This window comes from Crocodylus porosus, unplaced genomic scaffold (genome assembly GCF_001723895.1).
Source record: "Crocodylus porosus isolate Cpor-Errol unplaced genomic scaffold, CroPor_comp1, whole genome shotgun sequence".
Classification (NCBI taxonomy): domain Eukaryota; kingdom Metazoa; phylum Chordata; order Crocodylia; family Crocodylidae; genus Crocodylus; species Crocodylus porosus.
In genome coordinates, this window is record NW_017728906.1 from 60,441,195 (window position 1) to 60,466,558 (window position 25,364).

Below are 25,364 nucleotides of genomic sequence, written 5' to 3' on the forward strand. Positions count from 1 at the left end.
GGAGTCCCAGCTCTCTCAGGAGAAACAAGTGTACACAAGTTCATAGTTTTTCTCCCAGAGTAAAAGTGGCCACTCAAAGAGAAAAATAACTCAGAAACAACCTGAGTGAAGTGGCTCTCTGGAGAATATCTCCCAGGAGACAGAACCTCTGTGCAGGCAGAAAAATACAGACAAGCTGTCCTTAGGGAGGAGCTCCAACCAGTACAGCCAGATGAAGTCATGATGGGAAGCTTTAGGCAAAGATTGTAAAATGAATCAGACTGGAAAATGCTTCTCTGAGTTCAGCCATTTAATTGACTCACTTGAGTCTCAAAACAGGTACTAGCTACGTCAAAGAAAGAATAAAGTTTAATAACAACAATGCTGAGAAATGTTCTGCTCTTAACAAGACTTATAGTGTAGGTTGTAGGCTAAAACAGTATTCTCCTTAGTATCCCTGAGGGTTTAGTACTTTGTGCCACTCACCAGGCCTTATGAGATATATTCCTAACATGACATATTACCTGTCATCTCTTATAGCTTCACTCATCTAAGACACTCCAAAACACACATACCTTTATTAACCTGAATAGCTCCGGAGGGAAAAATATAACATGTTAATGGTCTTTCCCTGTCTGTGAGGGCAGATTTAATATACTTAAGTATGTGGTCAGACCTCAGAACATATTTAAAGGGGTGCTCTCTAGTGGAAAGCAGAGTCAATGATTCTGTCAAGCATACTGTCCTAGCCATTTTAGGCTCACATCATCATCAATTTATGTTCGCTCAGTCTGAACCTAACAGATAAATGTTTCAAACTTGTGTAGATCTCACCGTAAAAGTGAAAGGTATTCTGTTACAAAAAAAATCGACTAAAGGCTACATAGTAGAAACCCTAATAAAAAAGGAGATGCTATGCAGTTCATTTTCTTATTTACAAAACATTGATCTTTCTAAGAGATATGTTGTTATTTAGTGCCCTTGCTGACACACTAGGGTAAAACACTGCAGAATGCTTCGATAAAATAGTACGCTCCTTTGTCTACTTTGGAGAATGGGGAAAGCTGCACTGGGCATGTCTACACATGCAATTAATGCACGTGAATACACTCTGGAGCTTAAAACTTTGGAGTTTATTGCTCCTGGGTGTGCCATTTGAACTTGTGCATGGGAGCAGTAAACTCTGGAGCAAAAAGCTCCAGAGTTTATTCATGCGCAGCACATTGAGATGGGTCAGAGCACCCCGGCTGGCAGGGAGCCCTGGGGGTCAGCCTGTCAACTCAGGTCTGCTCCCCCTGGCTCAACATGCTGTGGAGGGGCTGGCTGGGGCACGAGGATGCTTCAAGGTGGGGCTAGCCAGCAGGCAGCCACTGCACTGAAACACCCTTATGCCCCAGCCAGGTGGGACAATGTCTACATATGTGCTGCTGAGGGAGTTTTTTACTCTGCAACAGTAAAATAAATATAGTACTTGTATTTACAAGCATGATAGTATTTGTATTTACAAGTACTTACAAGTACTATCCTGCTGTGGAGTAAAAAACTCAGCATCAGCACATGTGTAGACACTGTCCCAGCTGGCTGGGGCACAAGGGTGTTTCAGTGTGGTGGCTGCCTCCCGGCTAGCCCCACACTGCTGTAAATAATAATAAATTAGCTTACTCCACCCTAATAGGGGAACACATGTAGATGCAAGTTGTTTACTGAATAGCTAATTAGAACTGCACAACAAATGTCCCGTGTAGATGCAAGCACTGCTACCAGTCTTCAGAATCTAAATCATTTAACTTTGGGACTCTAAGATGGTGCAGATCACACAGACTAGGACTTAGCAGTTACCACCCTGGAAACAAAGCATTATGGAGTGAAGATTCCTGGCTATGGATTAAAATCCCTGGAGAGAGAGACTGTATCCAGAGATTCTGACTATCTCTAGGGAACACTGCAAAACCTCTCTTAAATAAATGTGTCCCTCTATGGAAAGACTGACATATCACTGAAATCCCTCTAGCTGTAGACTTTAATAAATCAGCAGATATATAAATATTTGATACAAACACATTACTCTGCACGAGTCATGCACTCCACTGAACCTACTGGAAACTCCATTACTTCTGTGGAAAATAGCTTGGATCCTACACTAGTAGGGAGCAGTATGAAAACCTAAGATACTTATGTATCTAAGGGGGAATGCAGGGCGTTTGGCCTGTAAGAAAAAGGGCCCAGAAAGCTCGCAGTGAGTGGCCTTGAGAGGCCACGCGGGACAAGGACTTTGAAAAATAAGACGGTTTGAAAGAAAGAAGACTTTTTTTCATATATCCTCTCAAAATCCACAGATCTAACTACATAACATGCAGTTTAGGTATAAAAGATTTTCTATCTTTAGTCCTGAAGAAATCGTGAAAACATAATTTGATCAAAACACATTCTATGTAGAACTTTACGTACACCAGTGGTGTCCAACCTTTTTGGCAGACGTGCCACAGATTAGCTACTCTGATCCCCTTCTTCTGCCTCATCTTCTGCTTTGCTTTCTGCTCCCTATTCAGTACTCATGCCTGATTTCCTCTGTTTCTACTTCCTGCCTTGTGCTTTCTGCCTGATCTCCTGCTCTGCTTCTGCTTCCTGACCTATGAGCTGCTGTGCTGCTTGCCCCCTCCCTGATCTCCCAGGTACCACATCAGAGGCTGCCTGTGCCACTAGTGGCATTCATGCCACAGGCTGGCCATTTAACCTACACAGTCAAAAAGATGCTGCTAGAATTTATGTAGCATTCATAAGCTTACATACTTAAGACAAACTTGGGGATTTAATCATATAGCAGAATTATGTCTCCAGGAGCTCAATGTCTGCTCTTTACGGTAGCAGAGACTCACATTAGTACTTCAGCAGTCCAACAAATGTTGTTTCAATGAGTAAGCAAAATGAGAGCATTCTTCCTAGCTGAGACAGTACGATTTTGCTCAGTTTGATACCATAAAAACTTACAGTTCTATATATATATAAAAGCCTTAACACATCCGTCCATAACGCATTACATGCACTCTGTTTCGCTGACTGAAACAACCAATCAGAGTGCTCCAAGAGTGTTTGGACAGGAGACAGCGCAGTGGAGCGCTGCCATGATGGCAGATGCACAAGTGACAGAGCGGGGGAGAGGGAGAGGCCAGTGCTGCTCGCCTCACCTCCTACCCCCACTCTGGTGCCTGCAAGTGGTGGCACCAGAGCAGGAGGGAGGGAGGAGCGGGCTTGTTCCGCCCCTCCCCAGACTGGATGATAAGCAGGGGCAGGGCTAGATGTGAGGGACATGGAGAAGTGGGGCCCCGACAAAAGCCAGCAGGGAGGAGGAGGGAGGGAGAGAGGCTACTGCTGCTCCCCAGCAACAGCCCTAAAGTGGGGAAGGGGGGAGAGGATGGGGAGAGAACATGCCTTGCCCCGAAGCAGCTGGGATGAGGACGGGGGGAGCAAGCCCATTCGCCCCCCCCAACCAGATGAGAAGTGGGGGCAGGGCTGGATGCTGCCTGCCATGATGGCAGGGAGTGTGTCGCCGCCACCCCGCAACCTCTGGGCCCCGACAGAAGCCAGCAGGGAGAGGGAGAGGAGGGGAGGGGAGGGGAAGGAGGGGCATGGTGACAGTGCCCCACTGCCTGGCCATGCCAACAGCCAGGAGGGAGGGAGTGGAGCAGGGAGGGGAGGTAGGCAGAAGCGGGGTGGCCAGACCCGGAGCGCTGGGGTGGGGGGAAATGGGCATGGACTGTAAGTGGCAGGGGATCAGGGAACAGGCCCATACTCAAAGGGGGGAGGAGGGGAACAGGCCTGGACCCAAAGCGGGGGAATGGATCCAGACCCAAGGGAGGGGGGAACGGGCCCAGGCCAAAGGAGGGGGGAGGAAGGGAATGGGCCTGGACCCAAAGTGGGGGGGCAGGGGGTGGACAAAGGCCTCTGTCCCTGCCCTGCCCCCCTGTCATTTTTGACAGGCAACTGACTAATGTATATATATGCCTCTTAATGGGCTTAATACTGAAGATCAGAAGAACAACTTTTCCTATACAAACCATTGCCATCTATCAAAATAAGAGAATAACCATGAAGTAATAAACAAACCAAAAATGAAGTAAGCTTTCTAGGGGCAAGGAACAAATTGTTTTGTCAAGAAGAAATGTAGATGCTCTTCGGTATCAAATGATAAAATCTATGTCAAAATACACACTGTACTGATGAACTTTAGGCCTGAGGGAGAATGAAGAGCAGTGACATGATGCATAACTGTCGAATTTTATTAAAACTGACTACAACGAGGCAAATCTGCAAAGGTTTGTCCTTTGTGATTTAATCAAAGAAATGTAATATTTTGTGCCATACCAATTAATAGATTATTCAATTGTAGCCTGCTGGTAGAACAAAAGAACCAGAGGATATTCCAAATAGGATACAGAAGTGTTCCAAAGGACAACCCTTGAAAATTATCTGCCAGTACAACAATCTGAGAGAGAAATACAGATATAAACATGTGCCACAGGAAAAACCTCTCTAGTTAAAAACAACAAAAATTACAGCACAATGTCATTATGGAGAAAGGAAATAAAAATAACAATAGTTCAATTAGAGCATGGTGGCACCATGTTAATGTGATATTAACAGGAGATAAAAATAAAGAGTGTGCACAAACAAAGATAAGTCCTAACATCTCAAAAAGGAAAAGGTACTGAACATTCTCAGTTTATCCTGACATGCCTTAGTATTGTAGCAGAGCTATACAACCTCCTGCTAAACATCCATTGTCTCACTGGCTCTTGCAGTGAAGTAGCAATTGACACAGAGGACAGATCCTTTAGCTGTTTCAAATCAATGGATTTAGCTTCAGAGAAGTCAGTGGATTTATTCCAATCTACACCAGCTGAGGATCTGACAAAATCTAAAACAAAGCTCTGAATGCTTAAGTTTTTCAGAAAATATAGAATAAGGGATTGTGTTTTCATTACTTGACTGTTCTTTTTGTATTTAATAATTGGAATTAAAAACAAACAAAAGGCTCAAAAGCAAACTTTCACTGACGGCATCTGAATCAAATGGTAACAGCTGCATAGCTCTGTTTCTTGTCCCTCACTCTCTTACCACCCCCAGCGTTGAAATCAGTAGAAATGACCAAGATTTAAACATGAACATCCAAATAAACACACACATACACACAGAATTATCCAACAGAATGGAATTAATTGAGATGGGATAAAGAGCATACAGTAAATAACTCCATATTTATGCTTTAAAAGCTTCATGTGATACCACACTGAAGAACCCACTGCAAAGATAAAGGTTCACCCGAACCCCTCTTTAAACATAACACAGTACAGGAGGGCTATGGATTGTTTTTAACTTTCTCCCTCTGTTCTCCCTACTGGCTCTAAAAGAATAAATGTTCAGTTTTATTTTTTTTCTTGCTTTCTCAGGCCTGTGGAGAAAACAGGGACTGTGGTGCAACATGCACAAATGCTCCCATCATAACAGCAAAGCAAAACAGTTGTGAGAGCCGCTGTGTCACCCCAGTTGAGAAATTGGGATCCCACATTTCAGAATATGGCTGGCAGTAAAATTTCATCTTTCTCCTGGATACTGCACCAAAAATGCCAGTACTGCAAAAGGAACACTGTAGCCATAGCAACAAGCAGTTCAAGCTTCAAACTTTTCAACAGACTACTTGATTATTTTCTATTTTTACTTTTTGTGTGGCTTTAAATTCACCACAAGCTCTTTCCTCCTGCAGCTACTCGTTAATTTCTCAGAAATAATCTCCCTGTTAGTTATTTTTTGCTTAAATTAAGAAAACTGCCTCCCTTAAGCAGTTAGGCACATTCATTAGGGAGACCTCTTCAAAAAAAGAAATAGAATGTCATTTTTGGAGAAGATGGTAGAAACAAGAAGAAATCAGGTTCTCCCCATTAATCCATGTACTTTCCCATAAATTATTGATATGTGGTCTAAAATATCATAACACAAAAAATACAAGGAGTAAAATAGATTAGCAGGATAAACATTGCTATGCCCACTTCCTTTTGCTATCATGAAGTGGGAGGATTTTGTCCATTTTTATTGCTACAATTTACAAGCTCATTTGAAGGAGTATCCACTAGGGTAAAAATAGGGTAACACATTCCGTCTTTGGGTACGTGAAATTTTAACACGTAGTAAACTGTTTCAGACACCTTAAATTCACACACTTTTAGTAATCTAAATGTTCCCTCATTACTGTATGTTTTTGAAAGGTACAGGGGATAAGATGAAATGACATCTTGGGGTTTTTTAGGGGAAAAAAACACATACCAGAGATTTAATTAAGGTCTGCAGAACAAACCATTTTTTCCCTGAAGGCCAGAAGCATATTACAAAATGTCTAGTATTTATCAATTAAAACATAAATACAGAGGAAAACTGAATCTGTCATGGAGACTAAAGGAATTAAATCTACACTAATTCCAATGCTCCATAGTGCTGTTAGGTTGACAGTTTAATTGTTTTCTGTCATCTTCAACTTCCTTTACATTTTTTTATATCTTTGTATCTACAATTTTCACATTCCTCTTTCACTTCAGTTCTGCAGAGGGGGTCCCTGCCAGGTTTAAGGGACCCATATTAATAGCAGTTGAAGTTACAATGAAAGATTTGTAGATTATCTGCCCCCTTGGCCTCTACAGATGACTTGTTTGTAGCACAATCCTGTAACTGAGGCAGGCTTTATTTGCTGCCCCTGGAAACCGGTTGTGAACTGAACTTCTACAGCCAACATATGGACACTATATAACAAGGATGATGGATAGTCCAACAAAACAGATGGGTAAATTTATAAATGTGTGAGAGGACAGGGGGCTTCTTAAATGCCTGTTCTAGAGGCTTATTTGGATATTTTGACATGTAACAGTACTATCCACAAATGTGCCATGCTAGAAATGGTTGCTCAATATCAGACTGAATTTTGTCCCTGTTGTTCATGTAAATAAATACCTTTTGAGAAATTCTTTGTTGATATATTTTTTTTAAATCTTCCTTTTGAAAGTTCACATTAGAGACTGCTGGAAACATTCCTTGTTTTTTTTTTTTTTTTTAAACTAGTTTCAGATGTTTGGTTGTCTTATCAGGATTTTTTCAGCCTGAGCCCTGCACAGGGCAGGTTCTCAGACTCCTGAATTCAGGGGGAATTGTGTTATTGACTGGAAGGGAAGCTGGATCTTAGCCGCTCGTCTGAAAGCTGTGAATGTGCTAGTGGGAGGCATACTGAGTGGTAATGGAAAGGAAATAGAAAAACATAATCCATTTAGCATCTTAAACTAAAAAATACTGGAAGAAAACAAAGGTAATTCTGTACTCTAAGCAGGGGTAGGTTAGGTCAAAGGGGGATGCTTATACCACTAAAGGCTGCCCCCAGGGAGCAGGGCAGTGAGACCTACCAACTCCATTCAGTGGACACACTGCATCCCAAAACAGATGTAACATTGCTATTTTAGTGCAGCAGGGTGTATGCCAGTAATCTCTCCCAGAAAAGAGAGCTCATGCCCACACAAAGGCAGCCATGTTACACTGAGTAATGTAATAAATTCAGGTGGTGTAAATGTGCCATAGGATACCTCGGTCATCATCCTGAAAGATTTTAAGACACTGAACAGAGAGAAGATCAGGTCATTTCCACTGCATCTGCAGCAAGTGGGACTTGTTAAAATTTAAGGGAAGACTCTCTCTCTATATATATTATATATATAAAAACTTAAGAAAGAAATTTTCAACGTATAAGTTAATTATATAGGAGTGCCAAAATGCTACAGAGAATAAGCAATACTTACTTCTATCTTCTTGGCTTTCTTCTGCTGCTTTCCCTTCTTCCTCCTCCTCCTCCTCATCTACCTCTTTCTGTTGCACTTCTTCCTGGTGATCAGAGGCACTAACTGAAAGGCTCTGACAGCAGTGGTTGAACCCACTATCCCGAGGCAGAGTAAAACTCCGGGGTTTTCCCCCATTTCCATTTAGCACTTGCATTTTCTCACCCTCTACTAAAGGAAATGGACCGTAGTGATCCTGCAGGTGGCACTTTTGAGTCGGAAGAGTTGATTGCCGCCTGTGTTCTGGTGAGATTACGACTGAGTCAGAGAACACTGAATCCTCAAGGGGCAGAGTCTGAAGGTAGTGCAGTCCTGAGCTTGTCAGTGGTGTCTCTATTAAATCCTGCCAGGAGCGTCTCTGGCTGGCTGTTTTGCGGACAGGTGATTCAGTGGTGCTCCCAACTGCTTCCTGACGGAACTCTTCATGAGAAGACTGCGACTGGGATGTTTCTGTGGATGAAAGCCGGCTGTGCTTTGGCTCCACGTAAGGGCTTGCACAACTCATCTATAAAGTGAACAGCAGGGTATTCCTTAGATAGGCAGTATATTCAGATCTATTAATAACTGCCACAAAACTATTTTATTACGGGCACATCTACATGTCACCTTACGACACACTACAGTGGCAGAGTGCTCACATGACCAGCAGCTACTTTTGTCATAGTGGCGTGCTCCCCCATTTTAGTGTGCCACTACGGCAAAGTAGAGGCAAAATCTGATCGTGCACCACGTTCATGGCACAGTACGGGCGGTTACGGTGCCATGCTTTAGTACTTCCAGAAGGAAGTACTAAAGGACAGAGCTATAGCAACATCACAATATGGTGATGTGTAGATGCACCAATTAATGACAGTATCTACTTCAGTCACGAGGGAACAAGTTACAAATCTAAACCATTTTGTCTTGTGTGTTTGTATTTTCAGATGTACAGAGTGCATCTATATACTGACATAAATACTATGGTTCAGACTGATCCCCTCATTCTTGTTGAATAATCCCTACTCTGCCAAACAGATCCATGGACTCTCGTGAGACTATTCACTACACTACTAAATAGGTACAAAAATGGCTGAATCTGGTTCTACACTAAGGAGTGAGTACTGCCTACCTTCAAGGTGACTTTTCACTATAATCTGCACATGTTTTAGGATGATGTTGTCATACCTGGATCTAGCCCAAAGATGAATGGTTTTGGTAAATTCAAAAATGTTTTGTCAGTTCACTCCAGGGAAAATACATTTTCCCATTTACATTTATATACATTGTTTGCACTCAGATAATTCAAAAGCTTCTAAAGCTAGATACTTCAAAACTTGGCCTATTTTATGTTTTATTTTATGCAACTTTCCAAGATGAACTGGTTAACAATTTCTTAGAGCGTAGACATAAAAAAAAACAAACCAGGATGTTAAGTGATGTAATGTGTGTGTATGTTTATTTTAAAGTTAGAAAAGAAGGAAAGCTTCATTATCTCATTGTATTTTTTTTACTCAGCCTGAGTTCTGATGTTTTCCTTGTTGCTTTCTGTGCTACCTCAGTTTGTTTCCCAGTGGCAATTTTATTTTTTGTGTACGTGCCTTCATCATGCATGCTATGAGTGAGAGGTTTGCAGTCTGGCCCTATATTAAAACTGGATGTGAGAAGAAACTGAAAAATATTTGTAAGTGTTTTAATTTATAAATTTTGTAGGTGACAAAATAACTGTTTCTGTTGTTTGTATGTTAGCGGAAGACTGAAAGGTTTCTGGAATCTACATACACATTTTGACGCTGACACTTATTTTGTGCCATGAAGAATCTTTGATCTGGAAGTGTAAGTTTGGGCTGCAGGTAGACAGCTACTCATTGAGTAGGCTCTGTTTTGCACAGAGTAGTCATGAACATTTTTTATAATTTAACCAACTTTTTCTGGTGAGCAAGATTATAGATCCTCCTAAATCTGGGTTATGTGCCTACTGCTGAAAGTAGGAGTGTTAGTTGTATTTGTATCTGAAAATATTCATGTGCAAAGATTGTCCCCTTGGGTAAGTTCTGATGCTACTGAGTTGTATTGTTTAAGGAACAATTTCAGTAAAGCTGTGGGTTGAAAACTACCAGAAGGTTAAGTGATGTTATACATGTGTATGTTTACTTTTGAGCAAGAAATGAAGGAAAACATCCTTATCTCACCTTAGTTTTTCACTCAGCCTTACTTTCATAAATGCTTTTCTTGTTGCCTTTTATGCTATCTCAGTTTGTTTCCCAGCGGCACTTTTCATTTTTGTGTGTGCGCCTTCAGTCCTTGTTCATGTCCGTGGAATGATAGTTTACTCTCTCTGATTTTTTACTCTATGGAGGCAAATAGTTTCCTTTCTCTCTCTGTAGCTATACAAGATGTAATTATTACATCACAGTTTCACTTCCTGCCTCTGGACAAGATTCTTTCCTTATTAACAACTAACAACTTCTTCCTTATCACTCTCACTCCAGTAATCCAAAAAACTAATACTACCTACAGTTTCATGCTTTGGATATAAACTAATATTTCAATTAATTTCTGGACAGGATTGTTTCCCAACAACAAGAAATACAGGCTTCAAATGAACAACACTAAATTTAGAAATGTACATAATCATTAGAGAGCCTTATTTTGATCAGAAAAAGATTAAAGGGGAGTTTTATTCATCTTACAGGGGCTGACTGAATGCCAACATTTTAATCAGAAATCGATATAGTGACAACTGTTCTTTACAGCAGTTTGAATGTATTAAGTTTTAGAAAGATTTCAAGCAGGTAAAAATAATACTTTTCACCAAACATTTTCAATTAAGTAACTGCAGAGGACTTACAGAAGGAGGTCGTGGGTATGTGTCATATGGAGGCGGTGGACTGTCTTGTTTGGGTGTTGATGGAGTGTCTGCTTCTTCCTTGTCGCTCTCACTCCAGTAATCTAAAAAGTTGTAAGCAAGTTTTTTATGCATATGTACATAAAATACCAAGTTAATGAAAAGTTCAAGCTAAACAGTCATAGAATCACAGAAAATTAAGGTTCGAAGGGATGTCAGGAGGTCACCTAATGCAATCTCCTGCTCAAAGCAGGACCATCCCCAACTAGACCTTCTCAGCCAAGGCTTTGTGTAGCTGAGTCTTAAAAACTTCCAAGGATGAAAATTTGACAGCCTCTCTGGGTAGCCTGGTCCAGTGCTTTACTATCCTCTTCATGAGAAATTTTTCCCTAATATCTAAACTAAACTTCCTTTGCTGCAACTTGAGACCATTACTCCTTGTTGTGTTATTTGCCACCACTAGGAACAGTCTAGCTTCATCCACTTTAGAACCACCTTGCAGGTAGTTGAAGGCTGCAATTAAATCCCCCTTCAATCATCTTTTCTCTAGACTAAATAAGCCCAGTTCCCTCAGCCTCTTCTCATAAGTCATGTGCCCCAGCCTCCCAACCATTTTCATTTGCCCTCCAGCTGACTCTCTGCAATTTGTCTACCTCCTTTCTGTAGTGGGAGACCCAAAACTGGACATGGTACTCCAGATGTGGCCTCACCAGTGCCAAATAGAGGGTAATAATCATTTCCCTCGATCTACTGGCAACACTCCTAGGACCTATTGACAACACCCAGGATGCTGTGAGCCTACTTGGCAACAAAGGCATGCAGTTGTTTTATATATAGCTTATTTTTCCATTGTAATCTCCAGGTCCTTTTCTGCTGCTTAGCTAGTTGGTCCTCAGCCTGTACCGGTGCATGGGATTGTTCCTTCCTAAATGCAGGACTTTGGACTTCTCCTTATTGAGCCTCATGAAATTTATTTTGGTCCAATCCTCCAATGAAAAGACAAATCTCAGATACCACTGCGAGTTAAGTCTTAGCAAAAAGCTGACTTTATAAATGATAGCCAGTTTATGTATGTATAAATTGAAGAAAAAATGCATTTCTTTTTCTTTTTTTAGATAAATCAGTCATCATTAGTAGAGTTTGCGATGTTCTGAAACTATATTTCAAGCAGAAAAAAGTGAAAATATAATCTGCACTAAAATATCACTAAGAAACTTAATTAACATTAAAAATATCAAATTAATCAAAAACATCTGTAACACATCTGAAACCATTCGTACTTCCATGAATTTCCTCTCTTCTCCAAGTACACCCTACCACTTAACAAGTCTTTAAAATGTAATTTTCAGTAATAACCACTTGTATGCAATTTGTTTTATTAATCTGTTCATAAGAAACCTATCACATCAGTGTCCGTGGATGAATTGCAGAGGATAAGATAAGCATTGGTTTATGCAATGAAAAATGTCTTACTGATGTTTTCGGAAAATCAGTGAAGTGATCAATAAATAATGAGGCAAATCCAATAGGTGCAATGAATGTGTAAGTCCTTGAATCAAATTCAGTGGTGGTGCTTATTGGTGACATCAGTTTTAAGCTTTTCATATAATGAAGTCTAATTTGTATCAATTTGATATTTAAGAAATGGAAAGAGAATAAAAAAGGAAGTTATAGGAGGGTATAGGATTGAGTTAGTGCTTTTGAGCCATAATTAGGGCATCATGCAACTAGGGTGTAGCAACCTGGGCAGCCTAGGCATCAACTTCTGGGGAGGGGCAGAAAAATATCACCTGCTGCTACAGCCATACAGCGGCATGGAATTAGCCATAAGTTATTGCTACCCCAATGCGTCCCGCTGGCCTGGGAGCCCAGTTGCTTTGTTAAATTTTTGCTTTGCACACTTATAACTTAAACCTTCTCCACCCCAACATATGTGGAACAAAACTTAACTTTGTCACAGCTGGGCACTGCTTACCTTAATTTCACCTCTATGTAACACAAGATCAATGGCAATGCAATTGTTTTGTACACCTGCTGACTGCCAAATCAGTTCAAAGTAAACAACCTTTACACAAACACAAACAACTTATATTACTATTAATATTACCACTCAATTTCTCTCTGTATCAAATCCTGGTATTTAAGGAAATCATTGTATTATAGAATAGTTTGTTCTGTTTTTTAGAACTTGACAAAACAAAGGTCCAAATGTAGGCAGCACATGCTACTTTTCTTCTTGGATACGTGAAGAGATAATGAATGATTTCTGCTTTAACAGATAAGCTATTTAAATCAACAAAAGATTGAAATGTTAACTTTAATTACCCATATTATACAGCTTCCACTTGTATGAATTTGGTTACTGTATTGTCCAATTAAAAATACATTGTAGCCAGTATCATGTTCAGGGATGTAAAAGGTGCAACAGAAGATACATACTTTTAAAAAGGAAATAAAAGCTAACTGTAAAGCATGCTTCCCCAAGTTATGATATGGTTTTAAATGCTAATAACATCGGGGTTAGGGGTTTTTTTTTGTTTTTATTTGTTTTTAAGAATAAATAGGGCTGTACAAAACAGCTATGTTTTGTTTCAGTTTTGGAATCAGCCGTTTCAGAGGACTGTGATTCATTTCTGTGTTTCAGATCACTGTTCTGTTTTAATTCGGCTGAATCTGCTTCGGCGTTTCGACGCTGATTCAGAGATTTGGATTGGTCAGGGAGAGGCAGGCCCAGCTGGGTGACTGCAGGTTCTCCCACGGCTCCTCTGGCTGTGCCTGCTTCTCCCCTGGCAGGGGGAGCTGCATGAGTAGCCCCCATGGCTTCCCTGCCCCATCCCTTGTCCGGTCCCAGCATCCTGGCACATAAAAGGGGGGGCGGGAAAGCCCCGCACTCACCAGCTGCAACAGCAGTAATCAGGGCCTCTGAGGGCTTCTAGCAGAGCCCCCCTGTGCAGCACAGGGCAGTGGGGGGCAGTAAGGATTGCCTCCCTACCCCACTCCTGGCACCTGCACAGCAGCTGCCCCACAGTGTGGGTGCAGGACGGCTTAGCATGATGCTGGGGCCACTGGGGCTGAGTGGTGCTGGGCTCTGTCTGACTGCTGGAGCCATCCCAGCTCCCAGACAATGCATGGCACCCTGCCAAGCCATGCTGCACCCTCATGATGTAACAGCTGCTGCGCAGGTGCCAAGTGGGGGCAGTCAATCCCCACTGTCCCCGCACTGTGTAGAGGGGCTCTGCCATGAGGCCTCAGAGGCCCTGATTGCTGCTGTTGCAGTTGGTGAGTGTGGGGCTTTTTGGTTTTTTTTAAAGTGCCAGGACACTTGAAAGCACCCGGAGGCCAAGAGGTTTCCCTCACGTAGCTGAGAAATGTCTACTTAAAATACTTGAACAGGAATACAGTTTTCATGAACCATAACTTTGAATTAGTACACAGAAATCCACAAGAAATTTCTTTCATATAAACAGAGACCTATACTCTGAAAAAAGTAATTAAAAGTTACAAGCTCTCTATTTTCTCTCAAGTTTCTCAAAAAAAAAAAAAAGATTGAAAATGTTTGCATACAAGTATTTGTATGTTTGTGACAGAAAAGGCTGAGGAAGCTGCTGATGGTGAAACATTTGTCAGCAATTCCACTGCTGCATATGATTGTTGCTGGCTTACAATACAAATATTTATTCTGAAACTAAAATTAAGTTGTGGCTCAATGCTTGTGAAAAAAAAAATGTTTAAAAGTGCTTAAAACTGAGTAAGTAAATAAAACTTGATACTTTTTTGTGCAATGAGATTTGTCTGAGTGGCTCCAGTTTCGGCCTTTGCAGACTTTGAGGAAAAAAAAGAAAATAATCTCCCTTTAAAAAATGTCATGACACTTTATCAAGAGTGGGATTTCTGGCACCAAAGTCCTGCCACAATTCCATTATAAGTAACTGACTACATTCAGTTAACTTGCTGTATTTATTTGAATCCAAGACAACTCTGAATTTAAGATGACCCCCCCAATAATTAGATTCTATACATGGAAAATGTATAAATGTGTTATAATTTTTCACATGTAGAATCTAATTATAGAAGGGTAGCCTTAAATGCATCTCCACTTACTGGTGCAGGAGGGCAAGCAGTGGTAGGGCACAGCTGGCAGGGGAGTCAAATGGTCTGACCCCTACCCTTTGCCCCTTTTGTACCTTACCCCTTGATGCTTATTTCCCCACTACCACTTGCCCCCATGTGCTTGCAAGCCCCAGCACTTGCCTCCCTTTCCTCCACCATGGGCCTGTAACCCCTGGCATCTGCCCCACCTACCACTTGTTCCCCCTCCTACCTGGTCCCTGCTGCAGCCTCTGTCCCTTTGCCTGGCCATTTTGTGTTGCTTACCCTTTGGCTCCAGCTCTAGCCCCGCTCCAGTCTGGTGCATGGAGCACATGGTTGCTCTAGTCCTAGCCCAGCTTTGCAGCAGCAGTTGCAGCAATGCCATCTTTGATCCATGCTGTTGTGTGGCTGGACTGGGGCTGGAGCAACCATGTGCTCTGTGGAGCCAGAGGGTAAGTGGCAACAGGGGGTATGGATGAGGGAACAGAGGCTGGGGGGAGGCAGGCAATGGGGGAGGAGGGGGCAGAGACAGTGGTGGGCATTGGCTACAGCTCCAACTCCAACTCAGGTTGGGGCCAGAATTGGAGCTGCAGCAGCTGCCTACCCAACTTGTACTTGAATCCAAGATGAGGGACTTTCCCCCCCCATGTTAAATTGGGGAGAGGAGACTTATCTTGGATTTAAGCAAATCGATACTATTAAATGTTGTTAAACTGCTGTCCTATTTTTCTGCATAGGTGAAAACATTTAAATGGTGATCAAAGAATAGAGCAAATTTCAGAAGCCCTCTGAATGAATTATGTTAATTAAATATAAGCTGTTATTGTATTTTAATAAATACTTTCTATTTATATGAAAAACGCATCTCTCCCCTCATTTTTATACTGTTGGAAAGAAAGCAATTTATTTCTCTACAGAAGTGTCTTGTCAAATTATTAACATTCACTATATTTAACAAGGAAAATGATAGTCATATAAAACTTTGCTGCAAAGATTTCACTTGCAGAAAGTCATGTTTCCACTAGTCTTACACCCACAGCGTAGTGATTCGTGCATCCCTGAAGTACTTGAGATATATTCATGCACAGCAGATCCAGAAGCATTCAGTGCTTATTTGAAATAGGTTTGACAACCACCTCTGAACTGTTTCTATGGTATTATATGTTGCTGTTGCATGAGACTTACTTAACAGAAGTAAAAAGATTGTTTGGAAAAAAAAACTCCAAACGTAGTTCACACCTGGAATAACCACTAAATATAATAAATTCCTGCCTCAGAGTTTCATATAATTTAAGCAAGATATTATTTTATTAACCTAATGCATTCAATAATTAGAGATATACATTATTCATCAACAAAGTAACCCTTTTGTTGTCATCCAAAGATGGCTCCATAGGGGGACTTAGAAACTCTATACTTCAGTAAGTAAGGAACCTGAAATTAAGCTTCCCACTATTCACTTCTGCTTTCACTGCTAGACACAAATATACAAACAGAAAGGGTTCAGCTTTGCCTGCGTCCACACAAACTCAGCCATAGGCAATGGTAGGGAGGTACCAAACAGCATTCAAGAGAAAGGACAATAGTGATTTCCTGTTGTAAGTGGCATCTGAACTCAGATATCTTGGAAGCCATTTTAAGCTGACATAAGATGAGTTCTCACGTAAAATTTCAATAGTACTATAAACCCTAACAGGCTGAAGCCACTTCCATGATTGCTCAAAGTGACTAGGAAGGGGAAGCTGGCTCAAAGTGGAATACTCTGAGTGCTCCCCCTTTCTAGATAGATGGTGCAGGAAAAGCCTACAGACAACATTGCTCAGTATTTTCTCAGTCGTTTTTTTTCTGTTTTAGTGTGAGACTGTTTGGTTGGTAATGAACAATCCATAGGAAGCCTGAGGATTGGAACTTTATTTCCATACCTTAGCTGGTAACATTGTCCATTAGCTTACAACTGTTAATGTCTGTCAAACTGTAGGGACACTATGCTACTGCCTCTCCTACAGCAGATGATTTTCTCATTTTGGGGTAGGCTTTTGAAACAATCTTACAACTTTTCTCTTTTTCTTCTTAAATATAACTGACCTCCTCTTCTGATCACTTCACAGGTCCCAGGGCCAGACTTAAGGAATGTTAGTGAAATGACTCTTAGGCAAAGTCCCTTTTTTTTTTTCACTGTTCATTAAGAGGGTATGGGGGACTTTGTTCTTGTTGCAGGGGAAGCACAAGCCCAGTTATTTGTGCTGGGAGGGGGGTGCAGTCTGTATACCCCTGACAACACTGTTTCAAAAGATATGTTGATTAAAATGTGGCCCTGTACTTGGAATGGTCTACTGAACATTTCCTAGAAGAACTCAGACATAGTGGTTTGAGCAGATTTCTTTAAGCAATGACACAGGCCTCATACAGACATTCAGTTTCTTCTGGATGACTTGCTGCTCTCCCAGGAAAAACCATAAGTGTACAGATGTTCGGGCTTTTTCTCCCAGAGTAAACATGGCTGCTCCAGGAGAAAAATAACCTGGGAATAACCAGGGTTAAATCACTCCTGGCAGAGTTCTGCTGGTACAGCAAATGTCTGTACATGCTGTGGCTTCTCTCAAAAAAACACAGTCCTCCAGCATCCCCCACTTCCTCCACAGGGAGATAGTGTTGTTCCCTTCTCCCTGTCTGCACAGTGCCAGCGCTGCAAGGTCTCCACTCTTCAGGGCCTTTGGGTAAGTTTCTCCACCAGGAGAACAAACCTGGGAGAATTCCCCAAGCTGGATAAACAAGGGAACCCAGCTGTTTTGATGGGAGCCCAGACCCTAAAAGTAACTGGATTTACACACAGATTTGTGTGGGCAAGAGGCTCTACTGATGCAGATCTGAAGGCTTGACTGGGTGAAGGAGTATAAGAATATTATACTCAGGCATGCAGGGATAAAGTCAGGAACGCCAAAGCACAATTGGAGTTGCAACTGGCAAGGGACATGGGGGGTAACAAGAAGGGTTTCTACAAGTATGTTAGCAACAGGAGAAAGGTCAGGTCCTTAACTAAATGGGCAATGCAGACTAGTGACAGATGATGAAGAAAAGGCTGAAGTACTCAATACCTTTTTTTACCTTGATCTTCACAGACAAGGTCAGCTCCCAGACTACTGCACTGGGCAGCAGATTTTTGGGAGAAGGTGAGCAGCTTTTAGTGGTGAAAGAGCAAGTTAGGGACTATTTAGAAAAGCTAGAGATGTAGAAGTACATGGGGCTGGATGCAATACATCCAAGGGGGCTGAGGGAGTTGGCTGATGTGATTGCAGAGCCACTGACCATTATTTTTGAAAACTCATGGTGATCAAGGGAGGTCCTGGACAACTGGAAAAGGACAAATATAGTGCCCATTTTTAAGACAGAGAAGGAGGAGAATCCAGGGAATTACAGATGGGTCAGCCTCACCTCAGCCCCTGGAAAAGTCATGGATCAGATCCTCAAGGAATCTACTTCTAAGCAATTGGAGAAAAAAAAGTGATCAGGAACAGTCAGCATGAATTGACCAAAGGCTGGATCATTGGGATCAGAAGGTAATAGTCAATTGCTGGATATCTAGTTGGCAACTGGTATCAAGGGGAGTGCCCCAGGGGTCAGTCTTGGGGCTGTTTTTGTTCAATATCTTTATCAGTGAACTGGAAGATGGAATGGAGTGCACACTCTGCAAGTTTGCAGATGACACCAAGCTGCAGGGAGTAATAGATATTTTGGATGGTAAGGCTAGGATTCAGAGAGACCTCAAAAAATTGGAGTATTGGACCAAAAGAAATCTCATGTGGTTCAATAAGGAGAAATGCAAAGTCCTGCATTTAGAACAATCCTGGGGACCAACTGGCTAAGCAGCAGCTCTGCAGAAAAGGATCTTGGGGTTATAGTGGAGAGGAAGCTAAATGTGACCCAACAGTATGCCCTTGTTGTGAAGAAGACTAACGGCATTCTGGACTGCATTAGTAGGAGGACTGCCAGCAGATCAGGGGAAGTGATTATTCCCCTCTATTCAGCACTGATGAGGCTATATCTGGAGTACTGTGTCCAGTTTTGGGCCTCCAAAGAATGTGGACAAGTTGGAGGGAGTTCTGTCAAAGACAACAAAAATGGTATGAGGCCAGGGCACTTCATTTATTGGGACAGGCTGAGGGAACTGGGCTTATTTAGTCTGCAGAAAGGAAAGACTGAGGGAGGATTTGATAGCAGCCTTCAACTACCTGAAGTATAGTTCCAGAGAGGATGGAGGTGGACCATTCTCAGTGGTGACAATTAACAGAACAAGGAGCAATGGTTTCAAGTTACATCAATGGAGGTTTAGGAAAAACTCTCTCACTAGGAGGGTGGTAAAGCAATGGAATGGGTTACCTAGAGAGGTGGTAGAATCTCTATCCTTGGTGATTTTTATGGCCTGGCTCAACAAAGCCTTGGCTGGGATGATCTAGTTGTGGGTGGTCTTGCTTTGAGCACCGGGTTGGACCAGATGACCTCCTGAGGTCTCTTGCAACTCTCATTTTCTATGATTTTATGATTCTGTGACTGGTGGCAGCATCTGGGTCATTGAGCACTGTGCTGTGATTTGGTGAGGGATGGTGTTTTGAATTATGGTATCTGACCTTTTATGCACCCTAGCAGCAGACTGAATTATACCACAAAAAGCAGAAAACAGGTGGTAAGCAATGCAATGCTTCTACAAGTACTAATGCAGGACTTCCAACTTCTTTATGTAAGAGAAGGAAAACCCCACATAACTTAAATAAAGAAGCTAAGCATTAATTATTCTTTTTAATGGATGGGAAAACAAACGTGGAAAGGTTAAAAGGACTTGTCCCAGGACACAAAGCAAGATTAGAACATACAGTACCTTTTTTCCCCTGTCATAACTATGTTTAATTCACTGTGTTATGCAGCCTCCCCTTTACTGGGGTCTCTGCTTTTCTGGCAAGTGATCAGACTTGGTGTTCCCCAGGGAAATCAGATTTGTCTGCAGGCCTCTGGAGAAGTCAGATTTTAGCAGTATTAATGTAATGTGGAGCATCTTAGCCCAGCCCCTGGCACAGGTCTGTGAGAACTCCTGGTGCTCTGGTGAAATGCTCAAAGACTGGAAGAAGGCCAATGTAGTGCCTATCTTCAAGAAGGGGAGGAAAGTCGATCTTTCAAACTACAGGCCCATTAACCTGACCTCTATCTGGGGAAAGGTCTTGGAAAAGATTATCAAAGAGGCCATCCTTAACAGACTGGCTGACGGCAACATCCTGAGGTATAGCCAGCATGGGTTTGTTGTGGGTAGGTCTTGCCTGACCAATCTTATCTTTACGACCAGGTGACCTGTCACCTGGACAAGGGAGAAGAGATTGATATCATATATCTTGACTTTAAAAAAAGCCTTTGATCTGGTATCCCACGATCACCTCTTGGCAAAACTGGCCAACTGTGGTCTCGGCCTCACCACGATCCACTGGCTGGGGAATTGACTCCATGGTAGGACCCAGAGGGTGGTGGCTGATGGAAGTCAATCGGCATGGTGCACTGTGACCAGTGGGGTCCCACAAGGCTCTGTCCTAGGGCCTATTCTATTGAACATCTTTATTAATGATGTGGACATTGGTGTCAGAAGCAGACTGGCCAAGTTCGCTGATGACACCAAACTCTGGGTTAAAGCATCCACACCTGAGAACAGAAGGGTGGTACAGGCAGACCTTGACAGGGCCAGGAATTGGGCAGATGAAAACCTGATGGTGTTTAACACCAAAAAATGTAAGGTTCTCCACCTTGGGAGGAAAAACCTGCAGCACGCGTATAGGCTCAGCAGTGCTATGCTGGTTAGCACTACAGATGAAAGGGACCTGGGGGTTTCATAGTTGGTAGGGTCAGAAGAGACCTGAGCAGATCATCAAGCCCAACTCCCTGCCATAGGCAGGAAAGAATGCTGGGGTCAAAAGACCCTGGCAAGGTGTCTATCTAGCCTCCTTTTAAAGACCCCCAGGATAGGAGCAATCACCCCTTCTCTTGGAAGTTGGTTCCAGATCCTAGCTGCCCTGACTATGAAGTAGCACCTCCTGATATTTAAGCCTGAATCTACTCTCCATCAACTTATGGCCATTATTCCTTGTTACTCCCAGTAGTGCTGGGGGGAACAGGGACTCTCCCACTGCCTGCTGGTCTCCCTTGGCCAGTTTATAGACGGCCACCAGATCCCCTCTCAGCCTTCTCTTGTGGAGGCTGAACAAGTTCAGGTCTTGTAGCCTCTCCTCGTAGGGCCTGCCCTGCTGCCCCCAGATCATGCGAGTGGCCCTCCCGATGTTGTCCACATCCCTCCTGAAATGTGGCGCCCATAACTGGACGCAGTACTCCAACTGCAGCCTGACCTCCTTGGACCTGCTCGTGATGTATCTGTGGATGCATGACAAGGGGCGGTTAGCCTTCCTGACTGCATCCCCACATTATAGTTTCATAGTAGCTAGAGTCGGAAGGGACCTAGGTAGATCATCTAGTCCGACCCCCTGCCTGAGCAGGAAAGAGCACCGGGGTCAGATGACATTGGCGGCCTATGTTCATCTTGGAGTATATAATGACTCCAAGATACTTTTCTGCCTCTGTGCCTACAAGGGAGTTCCCCAGCCTGTAGGTATGCTGCTGGTTCTTCCTCCCCAGGTGCAGCACTTTGCACTTGTCAGTACTGAATCCCATCCTGTTCTCATCTGCCCACCCGTAACCTGTCCAGATGCAATTGCAGGCTTTCCCTCCCTTCTAGCATGCCCACTTCTCCCCACATCTTGGTGTCATCTGTGAATTTGAACAAGGTGCTTTTCACCCCCTTGTCCAAGTCACTGATGAAGATATTGAACAGTGCAGCCTGAGGACCGAGCCCTGGGGGACCCCACTGCCCACATCCCTCCAGATTGAAAATGACCCATTCACCACCACTCTCTGGGTGCCCTCCAGCCAACTGGTGACCCATCTGACTATGTAGGCATTGAGACCACAATCTCTAAATTTTTTAGTGAGAATGGGGTGAGAGCCAGTGTCGAAGGCCTTCCTAAAGTCCAGAAAGACTACGTCCACCACAACACCTGCGTCCAAGGATCTTGTGACCTGGTCATAAAAAGCGACTGGGTTGGTCTGACAGGACCTGCCTCTAATGAACCCATGTTGGTTGCTCCTAAGCATTACTCCCCTGCTTGCTCCTCTCAGATGTGCACCTGCATAATTTTTTCAAAGAGCTTCCCCAGGACCGAGGTAAGACTAACAGGCCTATAATTTCCTGGGTCCTCCTTCCTCCCCTTTTTTGAAAATAGGCACCACATTGCCCCTTTTCCAGTCCTCTGGCACCTGCTGATTTGAACACATCCAGTTCCACCAGAAGTTTCCTGACTAGGTCCTCTCTGACCCTGGGCCACCAGATGATCGACCACAAGATGAACATGAGCTTTCAATGTGATGCTGTGGCTAGTAAAATGAGCAGAACACTGGCCTGCATCCATAGATGCCAGATCTACCTGGCCTGTGGAGAAGCTTGAGAGAGTGCAGAGGAGAGCCACGTGCATGATCAGAGGTTGGGAATACAGACCTTATGATGAGAGGCTGAGAGCCATGGAACTCTTCAGCCTGAAAAAGCTGAGCCTCAGGGGTGATCTGGTGGCCACCTATAAGTTTATCAACGGTGCTCACCAGGATCTGGGGGAATGTCTGTCCACCAAAGCGCCCCAGGGGCTGACAAGATTGAATGGTCACAAACTCCTCCATGACCGTTTCAGGCTGAACATAAGGAAGAACTTCTTTACTGTCCAAGCCCCAAATGTTTGGAATAGACTGCCACCTTAGGTGGTTCAAGCACCTACCTCGAATGCCTTCAAACGACATTTGGAAATTTATTTTGCTGGGATCCTATGATCCCAGCTGACTTCCTGCCCTTTGGGCAGGGGGCTGGACTCGATGATCTTCCGAGGTCCCTTCCAGCCCTAGCGTCTATGAATCTATGAATCTTAAGCTTTCTTCTCACAGCTTCCCATGAACTGTTTGCCTTTCAGGAACTGAAAGGCAAATCATTAGGCTGCTGTAACAGAAATAGTTAATGCCCTAGGATCTTTGAAAAGTGCCTTGACAAGCTGTAAATCCTAGTGAGCTATGTAAGAGAGTATATCTTTTCATTTAAAATGTCTAAACATTTTTACATTTCATATTTCTTCTATGATTCACAGCTCTGGGCTTTATGTGCCTCAAAGGCAAAAACAGTCTCACAGATGAAGGCTCAGCAATGTAAGAGGAATTATAAACCCTGATGTTCCAATTTAATGATCCATGGGTGGAGAACACATCTCCACAAATTTTTTATCATCAAGGCTACTCTAATTTTCTTGGGTCTGCTGCCATATAAAAGACAGTATGCATTCATAAGACCAGGTGGGCAAATATAGCTTTTCTGTGGCCTTGTGCAACAATTTTACAGGATTTTCAATAGAAAGCTATATTTGTATCACGACGAAATGCTACCCCATTCTCTTTTCTACTTTCTCCAATTATTTCTAATTTAAAGCACTAAAGATCATGCCATTTGAAAGACTCAATTTTTTTACATTTATTTTTTTATCCATGAATATTAGTCATGAAAACTAATGTTATGTGGATAGGCATTGCATAAGGACAGTGTTGATTCTATAAATCTGCCACTCTTAAAAATAATGTGCTATATCAAATGGGTTGATAAAGTCACACATCTCAGTCTAATGGAAGCAGCAGAAGTGTAAAAAATTGAAGCCTAGCATTAAAGTCTTTATGGTAAGCAAATTAAGTCAACAGGCTTTGGAAGAATTTTTTTTGTTCCTAATACATACAGAATTGCTTCCTCCTCTCTGATCCCCTAGAAATCAAACATCAACCTCCCAGTGAAAAGGAACCTCCTTGTGATTGAAGGGGGAAAAAACAAACCAAAACAAAATAACTCCCCAAAGCTGCGAGACCCATTTGTGACTTTTTTTGGACAGTGGGAATGAACCTATAAGATATGGAAAAAAGAATGGTTCAGCTGAGATAGAGAACTGAATGAAGCAACCAAAATAATAAAATAACCCCACTGTACCTTGTTCCTGTTTGATCCTCTCTCTCTCTGCATAGCCAGCAGCAAGCATGTTAATTCTGTTTAGCCATCTGAAATTATATTAAAAAAAGGAATGATACTAATTCAGCTTATTAACTTGGGGACTTTGCTACTAAAATGAAGTTATAAGCCATCTGAAGAAGATACACTGAAGGACACTGTTATTTTACATATAAGACAGCTGTTTTCTGTGATACTTTTATTCATGGTGACTCCAAAGATCTATAATTTTGCTGCTGAACAAATTGTTTCCGTACCAAAGATTCTGTTTCAAATAGAAAAGCTTAAATGATGGCAAACGTCTGTAAAGTAAAAGATTTTGAAATAATTAAAGACCTATTAAACTTACTGCTCTCACATGTGCCACCATACCAATACACCCACTGTTCTGAATTCTCAAGAACAAATGCTGTTTTAAGCAATACTTTAAGGCCTGATTTGGCATCTTAGCAGGGGAAAAGATCAGAACCAAGTAGTCAAAAGAATAGGTTTACTTCTAAACAGACAGGGAGTGTTTAATTATGAAATTATGTTTTTTAAAGCTTACCTACAGTGCAGAGTACAAAGAGATGGGAATACATCAGAACCTGCTTTTGTGTTTGAGTTGAGAAGGCAAAGGGAGGGAAAGGTAGTTGCCTCAAAACACAATTCATGTTTAAGACACTAACCTCTACTTAGACCTGAAAAATGTATTTCCATAAGCGAAGTGAATTAAAAAAATAAACTAGTTATTCTCTTCATTTAGCAATGCTGTCTATGTTAAAAACAGACATTCAGCTGCCTGTAGCTATACATTGCTTCAACCTGCCCTCTAACCCCCAGGGGGCTTTCAGTGTATTCATTTTCCAACTGTTCACTCTATATCAGCTCCTCCATCAATGAGGTTTTAAACCAACATGACAACTTCCCATTGGTAAATCTGGAATTATTTACTCAAGCCATACCACTGCTGAGTTTTAGCAGACCTTGCTTTTTAAGCTAGTAGTTTTACTACAGTTTCATTACAGTTTTAGTAAGCTGGCAGTTTTAGTAAGTTGGCATATAATAAAATGAGAAGGACAACAAAAATTAATATTTTTCTTATTGGAAGAATGTATTCACAAAACTGCAAAGGATGGGCTTTCTTTGCATACTGTATGGAAGCATGCAGAATCTTTTATTTTCCCCACAAGTGAAGATAGCATCCTTTGCAAGTGTTCTCAAACATGAAGTTTCCAAGGCATTTCAGTGGGTGGTAACCAAGCCATCAGATCATGATATTCAGTAGCTCTCACTGAAATAAAGACCATGGTGATAATTGATAGGGTCCATCAATTGCTCTATGTTAAGAAGAGCAGTAACAACACTACTCTTGCTGCAAGGATGAAACATCTGATATTAACAGCTAATGCTACCATGGGAGAGATAGAAGAAAAAGAAGACAGAATGAAGGAACCTAAACTTTCAGGTACTGTAGTTAATAGCTGCTGTACTTTTAAAAAAAATAATTGGAGTCTTAAGG

General features: G+C 42.2%; 1 protein-coding gene across 3 annotated transcripts in view; it reads right to left on the reverse strand.

The window, feature by feature from the left end:
• The window catches only part of CNKSR2 (connector enhancer of kinase suppressor of Ras 2), a 353,085-nt gene that overhangs the window by 56,732 nt on the left and 270,989 nt on the right, over positions 1 to 25,364 (reverse strand). For 2 of the 3 annotated variants that reach the window (XM_019529183.1, XM_019529184.1), the window contains 3 exons: positions 23,846 to 23,913; positions 10,672 to 10,772; positions 7,809 to 8,349 (listed from right to left, as the gene is read on the reverse strand). In XM_019529183.1, the coding sequence (XP_019384728.1) occupies positions 7,809 to 8,349; positions 10,672 to 10,772; positions 23,846 to 23,913 (710 nt within the window). Of the gene's footprint in view, positions 1 to 7,808; positions 8,350 to 10,671; positions 10,773 to 23,845; positions 23,914 to 25,364 lie in introns of those variants that run through there. The other variant, XM_019529182.1, reaches the window with a different exon arrangement.